Here is a 23,451-nt window from a genome sequence, read left to right on the forward strand (position 1 = left end):
GGTTGTTGGTTTCATTCCTGGGTTTTGTCTTACCTCTGTTTAGATTAAGGCTGAGATCCCCCAAGAATAACCCTAGCATCTGTTCTGCCTCATCAAAGCATGCTGCACACATCCAAATTGGTGCGTGTGTTTATAAAGTAGATTGTTGATTCCTAGGCATCCATTCGGTTCTCATCGGCCTAAGAAAAGACCAGAATGTTTCAAAGTACACTGCTGCACAAGAAAGGGATGGGGATTTTCACTGTCAGCTTAACTGATAAAAAATCATTTCTCTCAATAACATATTTATTCCATTCTGAAAATACCAAAATATATATAGATACTGATATAGGCAACAATATAATGTACAGACCCAGTCTATACAAATGTCAATTTGTTATTGGCTGAGAACTATATTTATGCCATTAATGAATACCTTATATTCTGACAAGCCACATTTTAAAACTATATTTCCTTGTCTCCATTTTTGAATGCTTTAAAACAAATGTGACTAGTGGGAAGTTCTGAAAGTGAAGTGCTCTGAAACATGGTAATTAATTCATTTATCCTGCAGCATGTGTCCTTCCCCTCCACCTGCTCAAATCCAGCATCATTATTATGGCATGTCGATATATAACCACTATTTACAAGTGCATAAAACACATCCATGAAATCCAGAGGGAGAGGATTTGAAAATGGGAGGGAGCTCGTACAGCTGTAGAACTCCTTAAAATGTTCCGGGTTCAATGCTGTCAGTTACCACAGAATAATTTCGACCTCTTTAGTTTATAATAAACAAAACGTGTTATTTAAGCTGTAGTTGTTGTCAAATTCGTATTTTATTACAGTCCAAGTCCAATTTGTTTGGAAAGTAATAATGACCGTTTGACTGTACATTATCCTGCTTAGTACACGGCTATTTAGAAAGGAAATAAATACGCGGAAATGGAATTTCGATTTGAGTTGTAATAACCAGATTTCCCCCCCCCCACTAGATGGCGCCAGTTGCGTTTTAGTCATAGACTGGTTTTAGTATGAAAGGAAAGTGTGGACGTTGCTTGCTATTGACCAATCAGAATCGAGTATTCCAAGTGGCGTTATCACGTGTCCTGTCTTCACAACCATGTCTAATGATATACCTTAGAAACAGCAACAATTTAAAAGTTTATTTCAGAGCAATGTCTTAAATGGACGACTGCAAACACGATGTTTGCTTGTTTATACAATCCGAGGAACGAGTCAAAATTATTTTGTTTTGATACTATCGAACCCGGAACAGTCATTAAAATTAAATGTTTTTTGGCAGCTCTTGAAAATAATACATCATCTGCGTAACTGAGACTCTCAATGGGACGATGAATGAATACAAGGCTCTTAACACTCAATCTGTGGTGTACAGAAACAGTCCAGACTCCAGACACATGAACTGAATTGAACAGAGCAATATTTTGGTTGCTGAAGATCACATAAATTAGAATCTCTACAATATGTAAAATAATATTGGTTAAAGTTAAAAATAAGATTTTTTTTGTAACATTTAAAGAAAAAAAAAGGCAAATACATACGTTTGGCTTTGGAAACAAAACTATTTGAACATGTCATCGATATATCAAGCAGAGTCAATGGAGATTTTACACTCCAGCGGCAAAGACCATGAAGAGAGAAATAAACATGATGTTCCAATGCATGATGGGATACCAGGTCTCCACACTAACACCTCAATAAGTGCAAAATAAATAATGCAATATCCCAATCCTGTAATCCAACAGATTTGGTACCATTGTAAGCGTGCAGAGATATGATACGTGAATTTTGATAACCAAAAAATACCTGGAGGAAAAAAAAAAATCACCTGATGTTCAGTATGAAATATTACAAGAAGTGGATCTTGGTATTTCCAACATGAACTTCCGGAAGGTTGAGACAAGTTCAAAAAGTCTTTCTGACAGCATATAACAAGTTATGATAAAAAAAATCTGCCGATGCATAACACTGTCCTGTGGGTATTTCATTAGGGTACTATATAGTATACTAGGAAGTAGGGGCGTAATTTCTTGGCCTCTGGGGTGGGGGGAGTCATGTGCTGCATGGGCACTGATAAGAACGCAAATAAAATTGTGGTGGTGGTTCTTTTGTGACCGGGTGACATTTAAAAACAGACAAAAAAAGCCTGTTTGCTTTGAGGCAAACCCTTCTGTACTGTTACAGGGATTTTGAAGGATTTGTAACTTAAGGCAAAGGTCATTATGATTACTTTTAGCTTTAAACCCATGATTACATTTTCAGAAAGTTTGAGCAGAAAATGCACTAGAATGATCATCAAAGGGTAGAAAAACAAATGGACGAATGTAATTGAATACAATCAGAAGGTCTTGACGAACTACCTTGAGCGCTGTTGGAAAAAACAGTTGCTTGTATATGCTTGATAAATAACATTTTGCATGCAATGAAAAGAAAAAGTCGGAAAAAAAATTCAAATAGGTCCACCCCCATCATGAATGTATAGTTTACGAATGAGTCGAATTTAAATTAAATGGCAAAACATTATTGCACAAGTGCCAAAATGGACACCATGTCAGAGTATCAACTCCAATTTCATACATTTCTGCCCCAAAGCACTTCAGAACATTCAAATACATGATTTAAAGAGATTAGGCCATAATTATGTTTAAAAATCCTAAAAGTGAACTTTGCGGGGCGGTGACCTGTGCAGAAAAGTGTCAAGCATTACAGAACACTTCAGTTGTGCTTCAACATACAGTAATTGTCGCAGAGGCTGTTGTCAGGCAACGAGGCTTTCGATTTTGCATGAGGATGTTCGAGACGTTATGCTGTGAAGGATGAGCCTGTTTTTTCCAATCAGGACCTTCACATCCCTGTTTTCTACCATCCAAGGCTGCGAGCGAAAAAGAATCCAGAAAAATTAAGGAAGGGACACAAACCGAGGAAAAAAAGAAGTCCTGGCAGATCCTGTAATCACACGCGGTCACTGCTACATTTAAAACTGTGCATATCCCATACAAAGTTGAAAAGATTAAAAGACTAACACCTCTGAGCACTGTACTGGTTACTGGTTTGTGTTACATGCCCCTGTCCTCCTCCTCTTCCTCCTCCAATGATGGGCTGATTGGCAGTATCCAGGACCAATAACATGGCAGCATTCTTTTATTTAAACACCAAAAGTGTTATTGAGGTTTGGGGGTTCAAAATGGAAGAGGTGGAGAGTGGGTCGGACTCCTATCCAGAGCCTTCAGACCGGTCCGTTAGGCGTAACCTCAGCGGGAGTGGGTGCCTCGACTCTGTAGAGGCATGAGAGTGAGTAAGAGAGGATAGAGGCAGTTTTTTATCCATCATATAACATCAGCTTACTACACATTCACTGTTACCTCGTCGCCGTCACAGTGGTTTCGTCTGACTCTATTGTAGGCGCTGAAGGCTCGTTACTGTCGGTGATGCGTAGCTTTTCCAGAGCATCAGTAGGCACCTCGCTGCAGAGAAAAAGTGCATGCGCCAAATACTTTTACACATCAATAATCACTCTTCGAAAATCAGTTCAATCGTTTGAATCACTTGGACAAGTGGAGTGAGAGGTATTCTAAAGGTGATGTCACATTAGCTAAAGTTTGTGGGTGAAAACAGTCCACTGTCAATAGTTTAGCGATGTATGAAGCACGGCTCACAGCGAAGTCAATTTCAAACCAAGCAGGTTTCTGTTGGTCAACATTGCAAATTTGTGCAACATATATGAATCCATTGCCAAATCTTTGTCTCAAAAATTCCCAATTGCGTGGATTCTTATTAAAATGGCCGCATAAAACGCTGCTGCTATTACTTGTGTAATAGTGTGCAAGTGTTCTTACCTCAAGGGAGCTGTTATCTGGTTGGCAGGTTTAGGAGTACCCTCAGCCTTATGTTCTCCAGGGTCCTCTTCGCTGTCTGAGCCTCCAGATGAGCTGCTGTCTGAGGCCACCAGAGGGGCTTTTTGCTCAGGACTTCCTTCCCATCCTCCTGTAGCTGAACCACTGCCGGCCACTGAAAAAAATAAATAAATAGACACTTTCAGGTACCAAAAGGCAAAATTTCGACCCTCTTCTAAGTTTTCCTTGTTTATCTACATCAACAGTATTACTGCACCATGCCATTAACATGTAAATGTAGGCAACCATGTGTCAATGTTTTGGGGTTTAATTTTTGCAGCTCAGATTCTATACATGGGCTTTTCAGACTGGAGAGGAAGTTGAGTTATAAAAGTTACAGTACATATTACTGGTATTTAAAAGATCAAGGAAAACGTGATTGCCAAAAATATTACCACTTTAAATCCGATCAGATAAATTTAAGACCAAAAAATCAGTGCTACTCACAGTCCTTCCCGTGGCCTTGCTGAGGCTGTCCCTCAGTGTTGCTGGACTCTGTGCTGTAATATAAAGGCCAATGAATTAGGAGAGATAAAGGCATTCCCATAATTCAAATATCCAAACAAACCAATATTTTCTGCTCGCTTTAACAAACATTCCAAAACAGTATCACATGTAGCATGAAGTGCTCTTCAGTGGTCTTTACCTGCTGAAAGGATGGAATTCAGTGAAGGTGGCCCAGCCTGTGTCCTGCGAACCCGCATTGCCCTGCTGAGCGGAGCCACCCCAGGCCCCAGAGGAGCTGACCTCCGTCTCACCAAAACTAGCTGCCCAGCCTGAGTCTGTACACAACACAAATACAAAGAATTTTCATTGAATGAATTCAGCTGAAAGATTCAGATTTGTGGGGGATGATGTAGCACTCACTCTGAGTCTGAGCTGCTGTCGACTGCTGAGGACTGGCCTCTTCCTCAACATCCTCTTCCTCTGAGGCCGACCCGCGGCCTCCACCCCCATTCCTCACGGCACTCTTGGGTGAACTATCTGAAGAAAGGGACACCCCAAACCTGGAAACAATAAATAGAGAATGTAACTTCAATAAACAAAACAGCAGAATCCATTTCCTCAAGCATATCAATTGTGTGCTGTACCTCGATCTGGATTTGATTTGTGTTGCATAGTTAATTTCTTTTTCATCCCAAATATCCTCCTCTTCCTCACAGTCATCGAACTGCTGGATTCTTTCTTTACAACACGCCTCAAAAGCTGCAGCATTGGCCTAAAGGAGCACAAAAACGCAAATAAAGCATCAAAACAAACACTTACAGCAGGGTTTAGTGATAGTTTGAAAAATGGTGTTTTCAGTGGCAGGCACTTACACTATGATCATCTGCATCTATGTTAAAGTTAATCTCAGCAATCCGATCGAATGCAGCACTGCAAGATTTAAAGAGTACTCTTAAAGATCATCACTGACAATCTTCACCACAAAATATATCAAAGCAGTACATCAATGCAAGTCTCTGCAGCATTCTGAAATGTATTTCAACACTCATCACTGGATCTGAGAAGCGTTCTTTAGCACTCACTTGATATTTTCATCATGTTCACTAAACTCTTCATCATTAAAACCAAACTGATCCACAAAGTTGGCGGTCATCTGCTGAATCTGGTAATCAGAGAACGCCTAAAAGGCAAAAAAATATCACACGTATCCAGTTAGCTGTAAGGAGCTTAAATGAACACTCACATTTTTTTTGAAAATAGGCTCATTTTCCAACTCCCCTAGAGTTAAACAGTTGAGTTTTACCGTTTTCTAATCCATTCAGCCGATATCTGGGTCTGGCAGTAGCACTTGTTTTAGTAGTTTTGTTGTACAATTCTGGTGAGGTAGTGTATAGTTTAATTAAAAGAAACTTGTAGAATTATCGGTATTGTGTATCTACAGTTTATATGGTACAAAATACTAGTGATGTTACGTTCTGTGCCGAGGCTTCGGAGCGTGTGTCGAAAAATCATCTCATTCATGACGTCCGGAGCCTCGCTTGGCCTGACTAGCTCAGGAAGCGGTTCGAATCTTGTAAATTCACAGTCCCCTGCCTTGTTTAACTCCGCCACTTTCCATTCTGAATCGTCTCTCACAAATGTCTCCATGGTTACAAGGCACGCTCCCTGTGCAAGCAGGTTGTCACGTTGGTTATGTTTACAGAAGTTAGCCTATTTTCAGGCGCTGCATAATAACATTGCGCCTGCTGCACCCATGGTACGGCAGCAAAGTTCCTTGATTATTACGCAGGAATGAGAGTATAGTTCCTAGCCATATCGGCCCCGAAAATCGCAACTTTTCATTTTCCGTCGGTCATAGTACATGATGTAACTACAGAAGAGTGAAGGTTTAAATAAGACAAATATCAAAACTCTTTGGTCATTTTTTTTAAAGAAATTCTATGGTCTAATCAGATTCAATGATCTATGCTAAGCTATGCTAAAAGTGCTACTGCCACACCCAGATATCAGCTGAATGGATTAGAAAACGGTAAAAAAAAATGAAGCCTATTTCCAAAAAAAGTGGAGTGTTCCTTTAAAGTAGACTCATGCTGGCTCTTTATTTGTTGCTTCTTACTTGTTGAATAGACAGATCATTGGGGAACGGGCTCTCCATGTCATCATCTTCACTAGATGAGTGTAAGTTATGAGTGCTTACCTGGAACACAGGATGAGAACCAATCTGAAATCAGCGCTAAACCATGTAACATTCTCTGAAAATGACATGTATTTAAATAAACCTCAAAACGTAACCCTGTTGATTGGTGTATACTATAATGAACAGAGCTTTAAAAGCCATTTTGACGATACAAGGTGTGATGTTGCATCTTTATGGTATATGTTTCAGGAAAGTGAAGAAGCACTAAGCATCTCTGGAATATTTACTATTATCATCTGTATTAGTGGACAGATTTGTTAACTCTCTCAAAACAAATTTTGAAAGAGAAAAAGAAGACCTGGAAAGATTATATTCTTGCTCTGAAACTAAAAGAAACAAAATATAATTCATATTTAATATTTATATTATTATTAATATTTTATTAGTATGCATTTATAACTTGTGATTTAACAATTCATGCATCAGAAGGGTTAACACTGAACTCTCTTCACTAAAATCTGATGTAAATTTCCATTGCATTGACTAACTTTAAATCCATCTGCCCAATGCATTGAAATGTGCGTGAATGCATTCCTCACCAAATCCACTGTGTTTCTCCTGTTGGTCTCTCTTAAAGTCTCACCCACAAAACTCTCCCAGCGGCCTCTGCAGTCCTCTGGCAGCTCTGTGGATATACAAGTCTTTGTTATCCCAGTAACCACACTCTTATCTCAGCCATCATCACTGCATAAACTATGTGGTTCATGCACTACAAACCTTTAATTAGGTCATTAATTTGAGAGTGAGCCAGCCCTTTCTCCAGGTTTTGAACAACAGTGTTTGCAATTCTTGTCAGGTGACCCATGTTTCCCCTCCGCCTGCCCCCTTCACCCCTAGGTAGAGAAACTATAATTAGCCAGACAGACAGACATCAAACACATACTGACATAATAATGGGTATGAAGATGAGCTTCATGGGACTACACATGTGCTAGAGACCCACTGCATATAAATCAATGACAGTAAACAGAAGCCCTTACTGGATTTTGTCATTTTCCTCCCAAGCATCCAGAATCCTTTGCACCAGCCGGCAATGCTGGAAGAGCTGAGGAAAGCAGACAGTCAACATTGTGAATAATGAACAACAGGAAACACAAAGAGTGGAAGAGACAGAGTGTAAAAAGAAACGAGAAAGCGCAGCAAACAAAAGTGACACACCTATACTCAACAAACCACAAGATTTGAGCTATCATTCATGCTGTAGCACAAACGGTGCAGGATGAATTTAAGGTCAAATTTCAGTGCTTAGGCTTTGTGGTTTGTTCAGATTCTTGAACCGAAGTATGAGCAATACACTACTGTTCCAAAGTTTAGGGTTATTTTTTCATCTTTTTAAAACAAGTATTTTAAGAACAGTAATATTGAAAAATATTATTATAATTTAAACCAACTGTTTTCTATTTTAATATTATTGTAAAATGTAATTTATTCCTGTGATGGCAAAACTGAATTTTCAGCAGCCATTACTACAGTGTCACATGATCATTCAGAAAGCAGTCTAGTATAATGGTTTGGTGCAAACTAACATTTTATAATTATCAATGTTGAAAACAGTTGAGCTGCTTAATATTTTTATTAAAAAATAACAGCATTTATTTGAAACCGATATCCTTTGTGTTATAACCAATATTATACGTGTTTTTAATGTCACTTTTGATCCCTTTAATGCATCCTTGCTAAAAAAGGATTATTTCTTTAAAAAAAAAATTGTGACCAAACTTTTGATTGATAGTATATTTGCAGTGAAGCCCAACTACCCTGTTTCCTCTAAGATAATCTGACGATCTGACAAGCGCTGTAAGAAAGCAGTCATGATCGAAAACAGATATATACTACAGATGGCCTACATTGACAACAAGAGCATCTTGAATTGGTGTTTTTGCTGGATCTGAGCTGCTGTTCTGGCCAGGTGTTCCCTCCTCCTCCTGGGTGCCTGTGCCAGTAGCTGGTGGTCTCTCCTCGTGGTTCTGCAGACCTGGGTTCTGGAAGTCCGTGTGGACAGAGTGGTTCAGGATGGATGCCACACACAGCTCCACTTGCAAGTGCAAGAAATTATTCCAGGTGTATTTAAAGAATAAATCCTGCAACCAGAGAGTGAGGGAGAGAGAAAGAAAGAAAAAAAAAAGATGAAAAACAAGATCGTCCACCCACAGCCAGCTCATAGTGTTGAGTCTGCGATATTCAATGTGGCTGTGTGTAAGTGATTTACCAACAGCAGGTCCATGGTGTTGAGTCTGCAGATCTCTTGGCAGATGCTGAGGTCGCAAGTCTGCAGCAGAGAAGCCACCAGTCTGGCCACATGAAGGCGGGCGCTCCCAAGGGGCTGCTCCAGAACGCCCACTGTGGTGAGTATTGCACTTCTCTGTTTTACAGCAAGTGGAGGGAGAGTTACACATTGTTAGAGGGCCATCACTCTTCCCATTGCACAGTGATTGATGAGACAGTAGCTCTGCTCCAAAACTTAAAAGCCAACATAGACTGACACACTTTAAGGCATCATTAAAATGATGTTCCTGAAGACTGTTCTAAAAGGTTGTCAGCAATATTATGCTACCTTCTAAGACACCCTAAAGTCACAACAAAATGGAAGGAGCTTGTTTCTTGCAACAGAACGTTACTTCCGAAATGTGAAGTATATCCAAGCGTAACAAATTTTTGAAAAAAAGGGTAGACTTGGTTCTACCCATTAGTTGTTGATTGGATTTTGTGATGTGGCCATTGCACTCCAAAATGAATGTGAGCTTTGCAGTTGATTGTGGCGGGCTGGGGCAAGTTATGACATTTTGATTTCAAATTACACTGTAATATATATATTTTTTTAATTAAACAAGCATAGATAAATCTTTTGCAATAAGATCAATATACTATGCATCTGATTGTATCGCAATCGAGTCTCTCAATGTGCTTATTGTGAAGAGTGCCATTTAAGTGACAGGAAGGGGATGTCACCTATGTAGTTCAAAATCAGTCACTTACAAGGTTTCGCTTCAGTTATGTAGGCAGCAACGCAGCTTAAGTTTTGAAACAGAGCAAGAGTCATCTGTGCAAAAAACATTTTCCTTGTATCTTTAATACAAAAAAAATCAGAAAAATTATTCATCTTTTTAAAACCAATATTTTAAGAGCAGTAATATCGCAAAATATTTTTATAATTTAAAACAACTGTTTTCCATTTTAATATTATTGTAAAATGTAAAAGCCCTGAGATGACATTTATACACAGATGGAGCTTAGTTGCATGTGTGTGTGTGTGTGTTGGTACCATAGGAGGGTTCAGTAGGAGCTGCTGGAAGTCCTTTAAATGAGGCTCAATAGCACGTAAAATACTGCTGTTGACAGTGTAAGACCTTTCACATCCCTGAGAATACAGGTCCATCAGACCCTCCAGCCTAACAACACCAGACACAGAGATAACAGAAGGTCATGGAAAGATAAAAAAGTGAGAACAGCAAGTGTCCGAGCATGGCTGTTTATTTTAGGTTTAATTAGGCCCTATAATGGATGAACTCACCCTGACCTTCGTGACTCCAGTAACGTAAGAAGCACTTGCGTTCCATTGACGACAGACGCTTCAGTCCTTTCCCCTTCAAACATGTTCTTCAAAAGCTCTCCCACATTCTCTCGTCTACAAAGACATCGACATGAGTGGATGAGATACAAAAACAGCGATTACATCAGAGAAACAAGCACTGTCTGGTAATCAGTCTTTATTGAGTGAGTAGATTTTTATAACATGACTGTGATCTTAGCTAATCAGATTGGGCACTTACGACTCCAGAACAGCGAGTAAGGGGTCTGGTTCTGTAACCTCTGACAGCTGATTGGCCTGGTCTCGACTGAGTCGGATTATGTCACAAAGAGTCTGGGATGCATTAGATTGTCTCTGCAGAAGAATTAAGTGAAAAAGAATGTACTTAGATGGTTTTTTTTTTAAACTTCCATAACTAAAATCATGTGGGCTGGAGGTGAAACGTTCAGCAAAGTGAGTGATATTTGTACCTCTTCATCTCTCCCTGTGTGCATGAGCTCTGTGAGTCTCTGGATGAGTCTCTCCTCATTCAGCCACTGCAAACACACACATTCATTCACAGATGAGAATCACGCCCCACAATGACGAGTGAGGATTCAGCCAGGGCTTGGAGGATAACAATCAGGCTAAACGTGAGTCAATGTCTCGTTTAACCAATTGAATAATTCACTAGCACTAGCACAAGATATAGTTTCTACAAACGGTTCATGCTCCTAGGGGCAGAACAGTGTAAAATGCTTTTGAACAAGATTAACCATCACATGAACCTCTAAATTCACTTGCTGTAGAGTCAACAACACATGGGACCCTTCACACAGAACATGTTATTGCATTTAAACATAGTTGGACGCAAGAAAAGAAACAGAAAGCAGCTCGTAAGTAGTCCCTTAAAAAGTAGAAATCTGTTAAATTTCATTTATATATATATATATATATATATTAGGGATGTGATGGTGAGGATATTTTCCCACCGGTTAATCGACGTGTGACAACACCGGTATCGCCGGCGGGGGGTTTTAAATTGTTAATTTAAAGGCAAGCGAAAAATGTGCGCGTTTGCACGGGCATATATAATGGTACGGTCGTGCGGAGCAGCACTGTTTTGTTATTGTGCCCTGAATTGCCGCTAATTTGAAAACTAAACAAAATTTTTTTTTCATCGCTTATAAAAAGGTGGTGCGACAGTGTGTACTTCACTTTCACATTTAAATTATCGTCAATTCATCCTTCGCAGGGAGTTTGATTGACATTCAATCTGACCAATCAAAATCCACAATTTTTGTCCGACAAAACAGTCAGGAGAGTTAGTAGATTAACGTCGGTGGATTTGAACTTGGCTTTAACTGAGGCAATCTGTCACGACACATTAAAGAGGTAGGCCTATTTATTGTTTAATTTTCTTTGACTGACCGTATTTGAAAGTTGAGACTTTTCATATTAAATATATCCTGCTCGGCCCTGCCTGTCAGCGCGATCATTTAAGACTGCTCTTATGAGGACACTCGACAAAACAGACATTTTGGCATAATTTGTGTGCGCGCCTAGGGCTAGGCGATATGGCCAAAAAGTCATATCTCGGTATTTTTTGGTTAAATGGCGATATACAATATATATCTCGGTACCTTCTACGTTTTTCTATTTGGATAAAGAACATGTATTTATTTAAAAAATAAAAATATTACACATCCTGCTCAATGATATCCAAACAATGTTGATATTGAAGGATATGGAAACAAATAGGGAATGTAATGTAGGCTATGCAATATATAATGTGCAAAAAGGTGGTTAAAATCACATTATATTCTAACATTGTAACATTACAAACTAAAAACAAAAATAATGCTTTTGTTTTTAAAAATGACTAAAGGCAAAACTAAAAATGAAAATAAAAACACAAGCACAAACTAATTATATTAGCCTGCATTTGATTACCCCATTATAATGGTCACTTTCATAAAAATATTACTTGTAGGTTTAAAATTCCACATATGGCACATTTATTGTCTCCAACAACAAATATTTTAGTAATATGTATTTTAGTCAGAATTGTTGCGCTACTGTTCTATTGTGCTCGTCTGTTTGGCGCGCATGCGCACGGCGGCGCTCATTCACGGAAGCTTGAATTTTAGCGGAGATTCATTTGCAGAAGCTCGTCCTCTCCTGACAGTGAAATGGACATATTTGTTTGATTTGTTTGAACATTTACAGATGGAGAATATACCTGTGAAATGTAAGTTAAGCACTGAGGAAAGCACCACGTCTCAAACGCATTAAACAGCGCCAGTATTTATCTTTAAGTCACTAACAGTAGGCTATCTGTCCGAGCATCTGACAGGGCAAGCTGCTTTAAACTTGTTAACTATCTTACCAGTTATTTTGAAGTGCTTAATAAGCTTGTGTCATGTTTAGGACAAATTGTACTGTTCTTTCACTGCAGGAGCACACACTGCGTACTCCACTATTTTTCAGATGTGCTCGTATCAAACTACTGTATCGATATAAACGGTATTGCCTCATTCCATATCGTGGGGAAAAAAATATCGATATATTGTACAAACTCGATATACCGCCCAGCCCTATGTGTGCCCGAAAAAGAACTCGATACTGACGCGCGTCTTTTCTGTGGGTCATCTGTGTGTAATAGGCAGGTCTTAACGGATACTGCGTAATTGCGTTAAATATTGTTAACGCTTTAAACTTTTTTTTTTGCAGTGCCGCGGTGGGCAAGTGATGAAACCGGTGTTGCTACTGAACAACGTGTAACACCGACTATCGTAGCAAGCCAAATATATATATATATATATATATATATATATGGAAATATTAGTGTGCTTACATTGAGGACCTCCATCCTCAAAGGGGCAGGCTCTACACAGCTGATGAGGCGCAGCAATAGGTCCATCATGGCCGAGGCATCAATGTGATTCAGCACCAGACTGATAAAGTTGTGTTTTTTCCTTAGGAAAGAGATTACCTGCATGTGGAATAACATACAACTTACTGACAATACAAATCAAACAAATAACTCAGTATTTCCTTTGTGCTATTTGGTGTGTATTCATATTCCGAGCCATGTGAGATCAGGTGTGAGTACCTGGTCTGTTTTACGTGCAATCAAGTTGCCGATGGTTTTGCTGAAGAAAGAGGCCAGTAGGGGATTAAGGGGCGGCTCCTGCTCCAGAAAGTGGTAGAGCTTCTCTAAAAGGGATTCATCTCCACCCAGCTTGTCATTGATAAGAGCCACATCAGAGGTCAGGAGCTCGCAGGCAATGTTTGGATACCTGGGTAAACAGAACAAAACAAAAAGTCTATATTACCTTCAAACTACATGTGACAATACTATCAAACAGTATGCAACAGACCACAAAAAGCATGTGGTGTCTCGGTATTTAACATGACAAACAAAGCCTATTTCTGTGGTTCCGATTAAGCCATTTCAAAAGTAACAAAGTTGTTCTGTAGCTCTACTTATCTTCTGTCACTCAGATAGCACTAAAGTAAACACTGGTCAGCTCAGTGGTGCAGTGTTGTTAGTGCCACAAGAGAGGGTAATAAACTCTGCGTCCTTCAGTGCCTTTATCCTACTGTAGGATTCTGCATTTAACAAAAATATCACTAAGAAAAAAATTTGGATCCGTGGTACTGAGAACATATTTCACTGGTAATAACATTACACAATACTTGGAGAGAAAAGACGTTTTGAGTGAATCCACTTGCTCATTTTAAGACAAATGATTCTGCCTCCTACACACGGAGAACCAAATGATTAGTTTTAAATGAACTGTAATCTCTTTTTCTCTCTCTCCTTCTAACCATATGGTCCCAACACAGAGCGCTAAAACGGATAGATTTCAACCCTTTAGAACATGAGAGTATTTCATATAGTTTACCTTGAACACCACCACCCTCACAAAGAGCAACTCTGTTTTAAAACACAAGTAGCAGAATGGTATGCATGAGTATACACATCACCTTTTAACTAAATCACTTCTCTTTTCTCTTTCCTCTTCCTTCATTTGTCAACTTAAAATGCACATCCCTCAACTTCTCTGCACTTCTACATCTTTACAGTCAGTTTTATAGCTCTCCTGTAACCAGGAGCTCCGAGCATGCAGGGCCACCAGTGAACAACACAAACGTCCAACCATCATAATTTAACAAGTCGGAATACTTTTTACTGCCAGCTATATTTACATTTAGGCTATAGATCATTTGCAGTGAATAAACAATTAAGGTGCAGCCACATTAGAGAAATGTCTGCAAAATTCTGCAGGTAAAAAAAGGTCCATTGTCTTTTGACAATAGTGTAGCGATGTATGAAGCAACGCTCACACATAAGTCACTTTCAAACCAAGCAGCTTTCTATTGGTCAACACAGCAATTTAGCTTGACCAACTTGAACAGAGCAAATTCTGCATCTGGAACTTTTTCACCCTCATGCAAAACTCCAGATTGCACGATATTGAGCAACAGTAAATGTGATCGCACCTTTAAACTTGAAAAAAAAAGTGTGTAATTTCCATTCCATTAACATTACATAGCGAAACTGAAAATAAATCCTGCACACCTCCCTATCTGGCAGTTGTTGATGAAACAGGTAGCCCCGTCTCAAACTCATGTGATTGGTTGAGTGAGTGTTGCGGTGTCTATTTGGCCAAAACTAGCAAAATAAGGTGCAAAGCTGTTTCTCTCTTACTTGAAGCGAGTTTTCTCCTCCAGCTCAGCAGAGGGCTCCTCTGTGATGAGGGTGACCAGCTCCTGCATACATTGATCCTTGGAGAGGAAGAGCAGGAGCTTGCGGTTCTGTGCTTTGCACTCCTGCAGGATATCCTCCTCTTCCATCAACTCTCTCAGAGTCACGCCCTCTCGATCCAGCAGCTGGTCGATATGGGAGGTGTTGTTCAGGTCAAATTTCCAGAACATGATGGCGGCGGTGGGAGCTGCAGCAGAAAGCCCAGGCCTGAATAGAAGACATGAGCGTGAGGATAATATGAAAACAAGCAAGTTATAACGCACAGTGCACAGGATATTTCTTTTACGGCGAGACAAGGCAGGCAAAAACATCCGTTTTTTTTTTTCACTGGTCAATTTTGAGATTTTGGGCTATTTGTCTTTAATAACATGTTTTCTTTCAGACTTGTGCTGAAAAAAAGTCCAAAATACACATTTAGGTCTTTTTTTTACTACACTTTGTCTGTTAGCGTGTGTAGATTTCGCATTAATTCAACAAAAGTTGGCGTTCTAAATCATCATGCTGCTCCGCGATCGCTATCTGCACCCTGTCATCACAGACACCGTCAGAAAGCGCTCTCTCTCTCCTTTGCAACGCTATCGGATCCAAATACGGTCATTTCCTGTATGTCAGCAACCAATCATGAAAGTAAAATTGGCGATTTAACTGGAAATGCGCAATCTCATCGGCTGATGCCAATTTCTGACAACGTGATTTGTTCAGAATCGTCACGTGACGTGCTCTGACATTGTATACATAGATTGCATATATACTATACTTTACACACTACTGTATATATACAAAACAGTTACATTACACAACATATTTCAGAATTTGTATAATACAATTACTATATAATACTAAACAAATCTGAAATTGTGGGATCCTAAAGTGGTTGTGAGTCGTCAGGCAGATACATATTCACCTGTGTGATGGACTGTTGATGTGTGGTTTTGATGTTTTGAGTTCTTTTGGATGTTATGATCAGTGATGGATGAAGCAATGATGAGTTTTGAATGTTAAACAGTGTGATACATTGATTTTACATGGACCTAAAGCATATTTTGTCTGTAATTCATGGCTTTCAATAGAAATTAGTGGAATTTTGCCATAAAAATCTTTAAAGGGCGTTTTCTCAAAATGAGTTTTTTCTTACACTCCTAGTGACGATTTTCCACTTCTGTAGCACCTACATACACCAAACTTTACAGTCCTATTCCTAACTATATTGTGAAGGTTTGTACAGAGGGATTTGTTGATATATCATTCTTGGCCTGATTTATATGACATTTTATGCCTAAAAATAGGGCGGAAATCAATTTTTTAAGGCTATTGGCAGTATTTTCTGATTTACAGGGTAACAAAAGAAGATATTCATAATCCCCTCTGTAAATGTCTTTTCATTGAATATATCAACAAAATGCAAAAATAATTTTGAACCCTGTTTTTTTCATTTTCAAAAAACGTCACTTCAAAATATATGCAAATTGGTGCATATTTAATTAGATATAGCGTGATTAGCATATTTAAATATAAAATTACAGAAAACTTGACATACATTTTTTTTTCCTATTCATGTGAGTAATCAACTGGTAAAGTTTCATGGTGATATCTGTAAGTTAAAATTTTTACCCTATTCACCTGTAGTGTCTCGCCTGACAATGAAATGGGTATCTATAGAGAAAGCAAACCCCGAATGAGATTGCGATAAGCATGATGAAAATAAAAATCCAAGGTGGTTGATGCATTGAATGAAATGTAGGCATGCAGAATCGCCTTGAACCTTTTTTTTTATTCAAATGCCACCTGTTGTCCAACACAATCAAAAATCAATTCCAATTCTTGTATCGAATACTTAAGGTCAGGAATCGGATACTTGTTATCAATACTTTTTTCAAATCATATCTTTGTTCAGTTGGATGTATTTGTGCAATTGATCATTTGTTTATTTGCTCTTTTTTTTAATTACTGAGTGTTTACTTATCTTCAATAATGGTTGAAATTTATATTAGTTAGGCTATAGTTGTTTTTGCTATGGTATTTTCTAACCATAGGCAAAAGTTCCTTGTGTAAGTCCAAAAGTGTAGGCCTAAGTGTTCTATAGCCTGTTGATCTTTATCCATGTTATTCAGGTACAATGAAATGTTTTGCAATAAGACTTAAAATATATTTTAATGATATTTAATGATAAGTTTTTTGTCCCTTATTGGAATCGAAATCAGGAATCGATTAGAATTGGAATCGATAAACGGAATCAGAATCGTTAAAATTCAAACGATACCCAAACCTAGTATTTGCTAGGGGTGTAACGATACACAAAACTGATGGTTCGGTTCTTCCCACGGTTTTGACGTCTCGGTTCGGTGGGTTGGGGTTTAGAAAGCTAAAATTGCTTCTTCTTTTTTTTAACAGTGGTTTAATGAAAAAATTGTGTCTTTGTCTTTAAATTAATTCAATTACAATTAAATGTTTTGCAAGGATTTAAAAAAAAAAAAAGATCTGCTAATGCTGTAATCTATATAGGGAGCCCGCACATTACTATAACATTAAAGGTTAACAACAGAGCGTAGACTTTTAGCCTAAATTCAGATGCTATTTATTTTTTAGATATAATAATCAACACATTGTATGAAAACATGTAAACTGAACATAAGGCAGTTTTTGCATTAACTTGTGTTTTTACTCTAATTCGTTATTGAAATATAATAATTTACACTGTTGCTGTCATTTTCATGAAAGATATTTTAAACATACATTAAATAATCAAGATATAATTAACAGGTTAAGTAAAATGTAATATATAGGCTAATATAGTCCATTTATTTAGTGCAAGAGTTCATTTCTTTAGGAGCTGGATGACTTGCCTGCTGAGGTAAATATGATGCTATGTGACAAACTAAGTAAGCTGTTTTATTGACATCTTTCCGCCGCTGAAACCCTGATTGAGCGATTACACGAGTTATGATGCCTTTCAGTAAGTATATTGTATCTTTCAACATACCTTCAGGTGTCCACTCATGTTTATTCTGTAACTGAGGAAGAGATGATCGCGTTTACTCGCGCGCTGCCGCTTGAAATGAGGAGCTAGTACAGTGATCTGTCACGCCACATCAAAGAGCGGCAAAACGGCATTTATTGTTTGAATTTCGTGATCAAATAGACAGAATTTGAAAGATTACACCTTGCTTATTATCGAAAGTAACAAAACACGGAGCTTGCTATTATATGGTGTTAATGGTGGTAAGGCTACAAAACTGAATTCGGTGTGTACACATAAGACATGAGGTCCAATGAGCCAGGGCAGTAGGGGGCGGGGCGGGTTTGGTACGCCATGAGAGCATCGCGATACATATCGTGGGTTCTTTATCGCGGTTTTTCGGTTGGTTTAAATATCGTTACACCCCTAGTATTTACATATTAGATTAATTAACCACAATTCATTTTGTTATTTCAGAAGTTTCAAGAACTGTATTTTGTTCAATTGAAACAACTAATAAATTAATAAAAAATATTTTATTTTAATATTATATAAGAAATACATTTTCCATTAACATGTACAATTTTCATTTTTGAGATTTTAAATCGGTGATCATAATTTATACATTCTAATACCTTTTAGTCATCTTATGGCCCCCTTGGAAGTTTGCTGAAGCCCCCTAGTGAGTCTCGGTCCCCTGGTTTAGAACCACTGATGTGTAGTGTGTTTCAAATCACTCACTTATAACGTTACATGATGGTAGCCTTAAAAAGCAGCTGTCTATGTAGGCAGCCTAATAGGTTTTGGAACAAAGATATAGGCCGAGTGGGAGGGGGGAAGGATAGCGAAGGAAAGCAGAACTAACAGATGAAAGAGAATCTGAAGAACAGGAGAATATGGAAGGGGACAAAAATAATTGATGGACCTTTAAAGGGTCACTCCACCCATTTGCATTAAGATTTCCATTGTTAGAAATCCAGTCATACTATTGAATGGTCGTGCAACACTCTTTCATTTTCCCCTGAGACGAGAGAAATCCTCTATTTACCTTTTTCACTTCCTCCTACAATGATGCAAAAATCGTCATTTTACGTCATTGTAGGAGGAAGTGTAAAAGGGGGGGATTTCTGTGAAGACTACAAGCACTAGTTCCCACCCTTTCAAACCCGCCCATAGGGGGTTGGACCTAATGCGCTAACAGACCTATCAGATCAGTGCCAGTGCGTTTGATTTCACTGGGAGAAACTTTTTGAAAATATGGATGAAGGTACTGAATACAGAGGCGGATGCATTATGGAGGATCTGGACTTTGATGAAGCTGCTGCCACCACAGCCGATGCAGACAATCTGCCTGCCGCGGACGAGGAGCCCCCAATGGCTTGAGCTGCGGCAGTTTGGTGGTGCCTTTGCTCTCACTGTGCGCCAATGGACACAGAACAAGAGTCTGTCTGCTGCCGAGAATTCCAGCGGTGCTACGGAATCGGAGGATGACACGGACGTGTGTGTTGTTGCTCACCTGAGTTTCGCACCCCATATGGATAGTGGCGTCCTGGAGACCTACTTTAGAATACCTAAGTTCAATTGGCAACGTCAGCCAAAGCCTACAGGGTCAAATGGTCGCCTTTCTGTAAAGTAAGTTTATTTTCATTTTGTTAACACGCTAACGTGGCAGGTTCATTGCACAAATATCTTGCAGTTAAGCTAGCTACTGTAGTGGGAGTGGTCTGCGGAGCTGAGCATTGCAATGCACTATGGGGATTGTGGTCTACAATCCACAAGCACTAAAAAGTCATTTTCTGCCTTTTATCGGCCAAGAAGGTCCCAAATTAGAAATTTATGATACTATTCTACTACATATATGACCCACTTTCAATACATATTCATGTCTGCACCGGTGGAATGACCCTTTAAAGCGTCCAACTAACACGTCCCACTCAAAACAAAACATGAAGCAACTGGAACATGAAGAGCAACTTTCCTTTCATTACTGATTAAAATCACCTGTGCTGTGAAGATTTTCTAACAACTCTGGTCATGAACAAAGCAGACCTTTCCCACAAGATGACTGGTACCCACGCATCACACCCTGGGCGATACATTTCACACAGCCTGATAGGCTTTGCTTGCTCAAAGAGATGTGATCTGTTAGTGAGGCTATGTAAAAGACTCCTCAGGAACTCAAGCACTGGAACATTGATAGCATTTGTTAAGTAAATATATTTTTACCAGCTGTTGAAACGTGTGAATCCTTAGTTACACCTCCTCCACAGGCAGACAGGCATTTGAGTGGCAGAATGCAGACAGCACAGAATGACCTAGCATTAATCTGCATGAGGTCCACTTCCCACCAGGCCTTCCTCGGATACACGCCTCAGACGGACCGACACTGGGGAAAAGAATCGAGTATGAGAAAGTGCAAACCCTTCAAAAATCAATGCAGGCATGGTGTAAAAACACTTTGAACCAATGCGACAAAACAATGCACAGAGTAAGTACATGATGATGAAGCAATAATGCAAAAAAACACACTGCATCAAATAGTTTAGGAACCTTGAAACAATGTGCAAGGCTAAAATCAGAACTATTGAAGGTCTTGTAAACTGAAAATGTGTGTTTGTACAACCATCATTTCCGTGCCCACAGGGAACAAATGCACATACACATTATTTTCAATAAATTCACCCCCATACTTACTCTCTACAAGCAGATACACAGTTATTTTAAGCATTTCAAGCCTTCAGATTTTAAGCACGGTCACATTTCCCTTGTTCGGCAAATTTTCACAGGCAAAATCTAGCCATTTCAATAGGAGTCCACCCTATATCACCTGAGGGCGAAACATTTCCTCACACATATTTTGCAACAGGTTCAAGTTCAAGATTTGCAGTGCTGACCAACTTGGTTTCGTTTCATACATTTCTACATTATTGCTTGACTATAAACAAATGATATTTTTGGCCACAACATTTCGCTAATGTCACTTCAACTTTAGACCAGATACTAGGAAGTTAAAATGGAAGGATCCACTTAATGTACTGTCCTAAATGAAATGCGGACCTGCAACGCCACATCTTGTACACATATGGCACTCAAAGCAGCAGCTGGTCACAGCTTCCTTGAGCACAACATATTCATCTGATGACAAACAGCACAGAGAATACATACCGGAAAGAATCTCTATCATTGATCTGCAGCTGTGCAAGCTGAAGCAATTCTTTCATTTGGGAAAAGTGGCCAAAAAAATAAAAGAGGACTTGTTTCCTTCTTTTATGTGGATGTGGACATGATTGTGTGCACGTGCAGAGGTTAGTATGACAATACCAACCAGAGAACTCCCCAATGAACTCTACACAGGAAAGCAAATGTCTCTGCTCTACAATTCATCAAAAATAGCAACAGGCAGCAGCAATTGCATGCACCAAACCTGCCACACAAAGCACACACGAGCGGGGATGTTGCATGGGATCTCTTGACAGCAGCAGCTGAGGTCAAATAAGCTGCCACTGATTGCACAACTGTCCAGAAGCTGCCTACTTAGGAAGTTGATCCAGCAACTTGTCCTGACCCCACAGGGGGTGTTCATAGCATTACAAAACTTCCAATGAGATTGCAGTCGTGATACTTGAACGATCGCGTTGTACAACTCTATAGTTAAATAGCTAGAGAGGAATGACTGACTTCTGAATTAACGTTACTCATGTGGCTGCTAATGACAACATGATTTGAATCCAATGTTTACAATAGGCGTCAAGAACATACCAGAGCATCATTCACACCTTATAAAGCCGGGACGGTTAAAGACGACGTACTCCTATCAAACTCACACAAGACGTGACAATGATTTTAAGTGCAGAATAACAGTTTCAACAGAAAATCTCGATGATCGCATGTTAACAGCTGGGCCCCGCTAGCAGCCGTTAGCCTCAGCTGCTAATATTAACGACAAAAACTGGTTTCCGTATTTTCATAACAATCCCAAACTCGACTGAAACAACTCAAATACAAACTTGTTTATAACTCAAAATGGATTAAGAGATGTGTAGAGTGCGCTTGGCTTTATTTAACGCAAAAGATTGGGATAATTTCGGTTTGTTTGCTAGCTCGTCTAGCTAACTTCAGCTGAATCTCTGTTACAGAAGTTTCTTCTCCTCTGATGGGAATTAAAACGACACATTTTCTAAACAAAATACTCATAAACAAGCACGGTTTGGTGTAAAGCAGAGACCGTCTGTTCCAGCAGTGCTATCTGCGCAAGTAAACAGTCTGTGCATGTAAGCTTACCCCCGCTATGAGTGTCTGTAGAACGGGCTACTGGTTGTCGGTTAGTACTGGTCTGGCCCGTGCAGTGGAGCAGTGGCGCTACTGCCCCGCGCGCTCTGTGAAACCCCGCTGCTGCCACGAGACCGTTTTCCTCTCAACTATCTGCCCAAAACGCGAGACATCGTCCTCACTAAAGTTGTTTATCTGCTTTCCTTTATGTATGAGTTAATTTTTAGGAAATTATTTTGCTGCGAATCACTACGTAGAGTTATCTCGGCCACTCACAGGCACAGAGAGGGAAGAGGTATCGGAAAATAAAAAGCGTTAATATGTTTGTATTCAAAATGGCGAAACTCTGTCATAGACGCGCGCGTGCGCGTGCTGTCAGATTATTGCCTGCGCATCGAGTGCGCGCTCCCCGCGTATATTGCACTAGTTTAGACAAGATCAACATAGTTTAAAATAATAATAATAATAATAATAATAATAATAATAATAATAATAATAACAATCATATTAGAAGTACATAGGCCTAAAGAAAAGAGGGAAAATAAAAGAAAACTACAAGGTAAAAATACAATAAACCAAATAAAACAAATGTGAATTTTTCCTCATTGCTACTTAAAAAAAAATCATAGCATTGTTTTCATACTTTTATTAAGATAAACCAAACTTTATAACCTATATTTATAAACTAAACGCACTACCCAGTATCCTAAAATCAAATAAAAATAAAACAAAAATCCCAAAATGTACAACACAAAATAAAACAAAGATTTTGTATCTGACACGTCTTGATGAGCTTTGTCCGTTTATTGAATTGTCATTTTGCTCCTCAGTCTTTTGATTGTCAATAATATCTATCTGACTTAGACATCATGTTTTTGTTTGTTTGTTTGCTTGCTTGTTTTTTTAATGACAAAATAACTGACAATGCAAGTTTCAGCATGACCAAACCTTTGAAGGCAATATGAGAATTTTACTTTCATAAATGTTAATACGCAAATGGTAGGCTAAAACCCACTTTAATAACTTTAAGCAAGATTTTTTTTTACGTACACTTTCAACCCCTATTAATAAGAAGGGGTCAAAACAAATTGTGTTTGACTTTCTTTCTTAACATCATCGTTTGTGTACACTCTTTTTTATTACGTTAATTTCTAGTGAAGGCCCGTTCACACCAAGGATAACTACAAAGAAAACGATAACGATAAAGATAGACCTTGTTCTAAAAAAATCGTTCTCACTATTAAAGAACATCATAGCAATAACGATAAAGGCACAGAAAAACAATATCCTTGAAATCACGTTCAGAACGATTTTATCCAGCTGATGAACGATAAAAACATTGACAGCCAATCAGAATCCATCATGTATGTCACAGACAAGCACGCGCTTAGAATAAACAGAACA

At 38.9% G+C, this 23,451-nt stretch overlaps 1 protein-coding gene across 2 annotated transcripts; it reads right to left on the reverse strand.

Annotated features, from left to right (window-relative positions):
• Positions 1-267: 267 nt before the first annotated feature.
• Positions 268-22,447, reverse strand: ppp6r2a (protein phosphatase 6, regulatory subunit 2a). Of its 2 annotated transcripts, none has more exons than XM_077234239.1 (24): positions 22,060-22,447; positions 20,005-20,164; positions 14,766-15,029; positions 13,164-13,350; positions 12,906-13,043; positions 10,540-10,605; positions 10,311-10,423; positions 10,052-10,165; positions 9,803-9,929; positions 8,750-8,902; positions 8,388-8,621; positions 7,521-7,585; positions 7,258-7,373; positions 7,080-7,165; positions 6,460-6,540; positions 5,426-5,523; positions 5,216-5,273; positions 4,988-5,115; positions 4,764-4,903; positions 4,543-4,678; positions 4,344-4,396; positions 3,840-4,011; positions 3,366-3,467; positions 268-3,278 (listed from the first exon to the last, which is right to left on the reverse strand). In XM_077234239.1, the coding sequence occupies exons 3-24, from the start codon at positions 14,990-14,992 to the stop codon at positions 3,230-3,232; spliced, it is 2,643 nt and encodes an 880-aa protein (XP_077090354.1). In that variant the 5' UTR covers positions 14,993-15,029; positions 20,005-20,164; positions 22,060-22,447; the 3' UTR covers positions 268-3,229. The 2 variants fall into 2 exon arrangements, with proteins under 2 accessions (XP_077090354.1, XP_077090355.1); XM_077234240.1 differs by having other exon boundaries at positions 10,058-10,165; positions 22,060-22,398.
• Positions 22,448-23,451: the final 1,004 nt, after the last annotated feature.

Source organism: Siphateles boraxobius, unplaced genomic scaffold (assembly GCF_051911475.1).
Source record: "Siphateles boraxobius isolate OS27281-9 unplaced genomic scaffold, OSU_SipBor_1 19, whole genome shotgun sequence".
NCBI lineage: Eukaryota > Metazoa > Chordata > Actinopteri > Cypriniformes > Leuciscidae > Siphateles > Siphateles boraxobius.

Excerpts from the sequence above, each read along its gene's own strand:
- ppp6r2a (XM_077234239.1), bottom strand. The coding sequence starts at position 14,992 with ATGTTCTGGAAATTTGACCTGAACAACACCTCCCATATCGACCAGCTG. Across the intron at positions 13,351-14,765 it reads GAGGAGAAAACTCGCTTCAA|GTATCCAAACATTGCCTGCG; the intron begins GTAAGAGAGAAA and ends CTGTTTACCCAG. Across the intron at positions 7,166-7,257 it reads AATTAATGACCTAATTAAAG|AGCTGCCAGAGGACTGCAGA; the intron begins GTTTGTAGTGCA and ends GTATATCCACAG.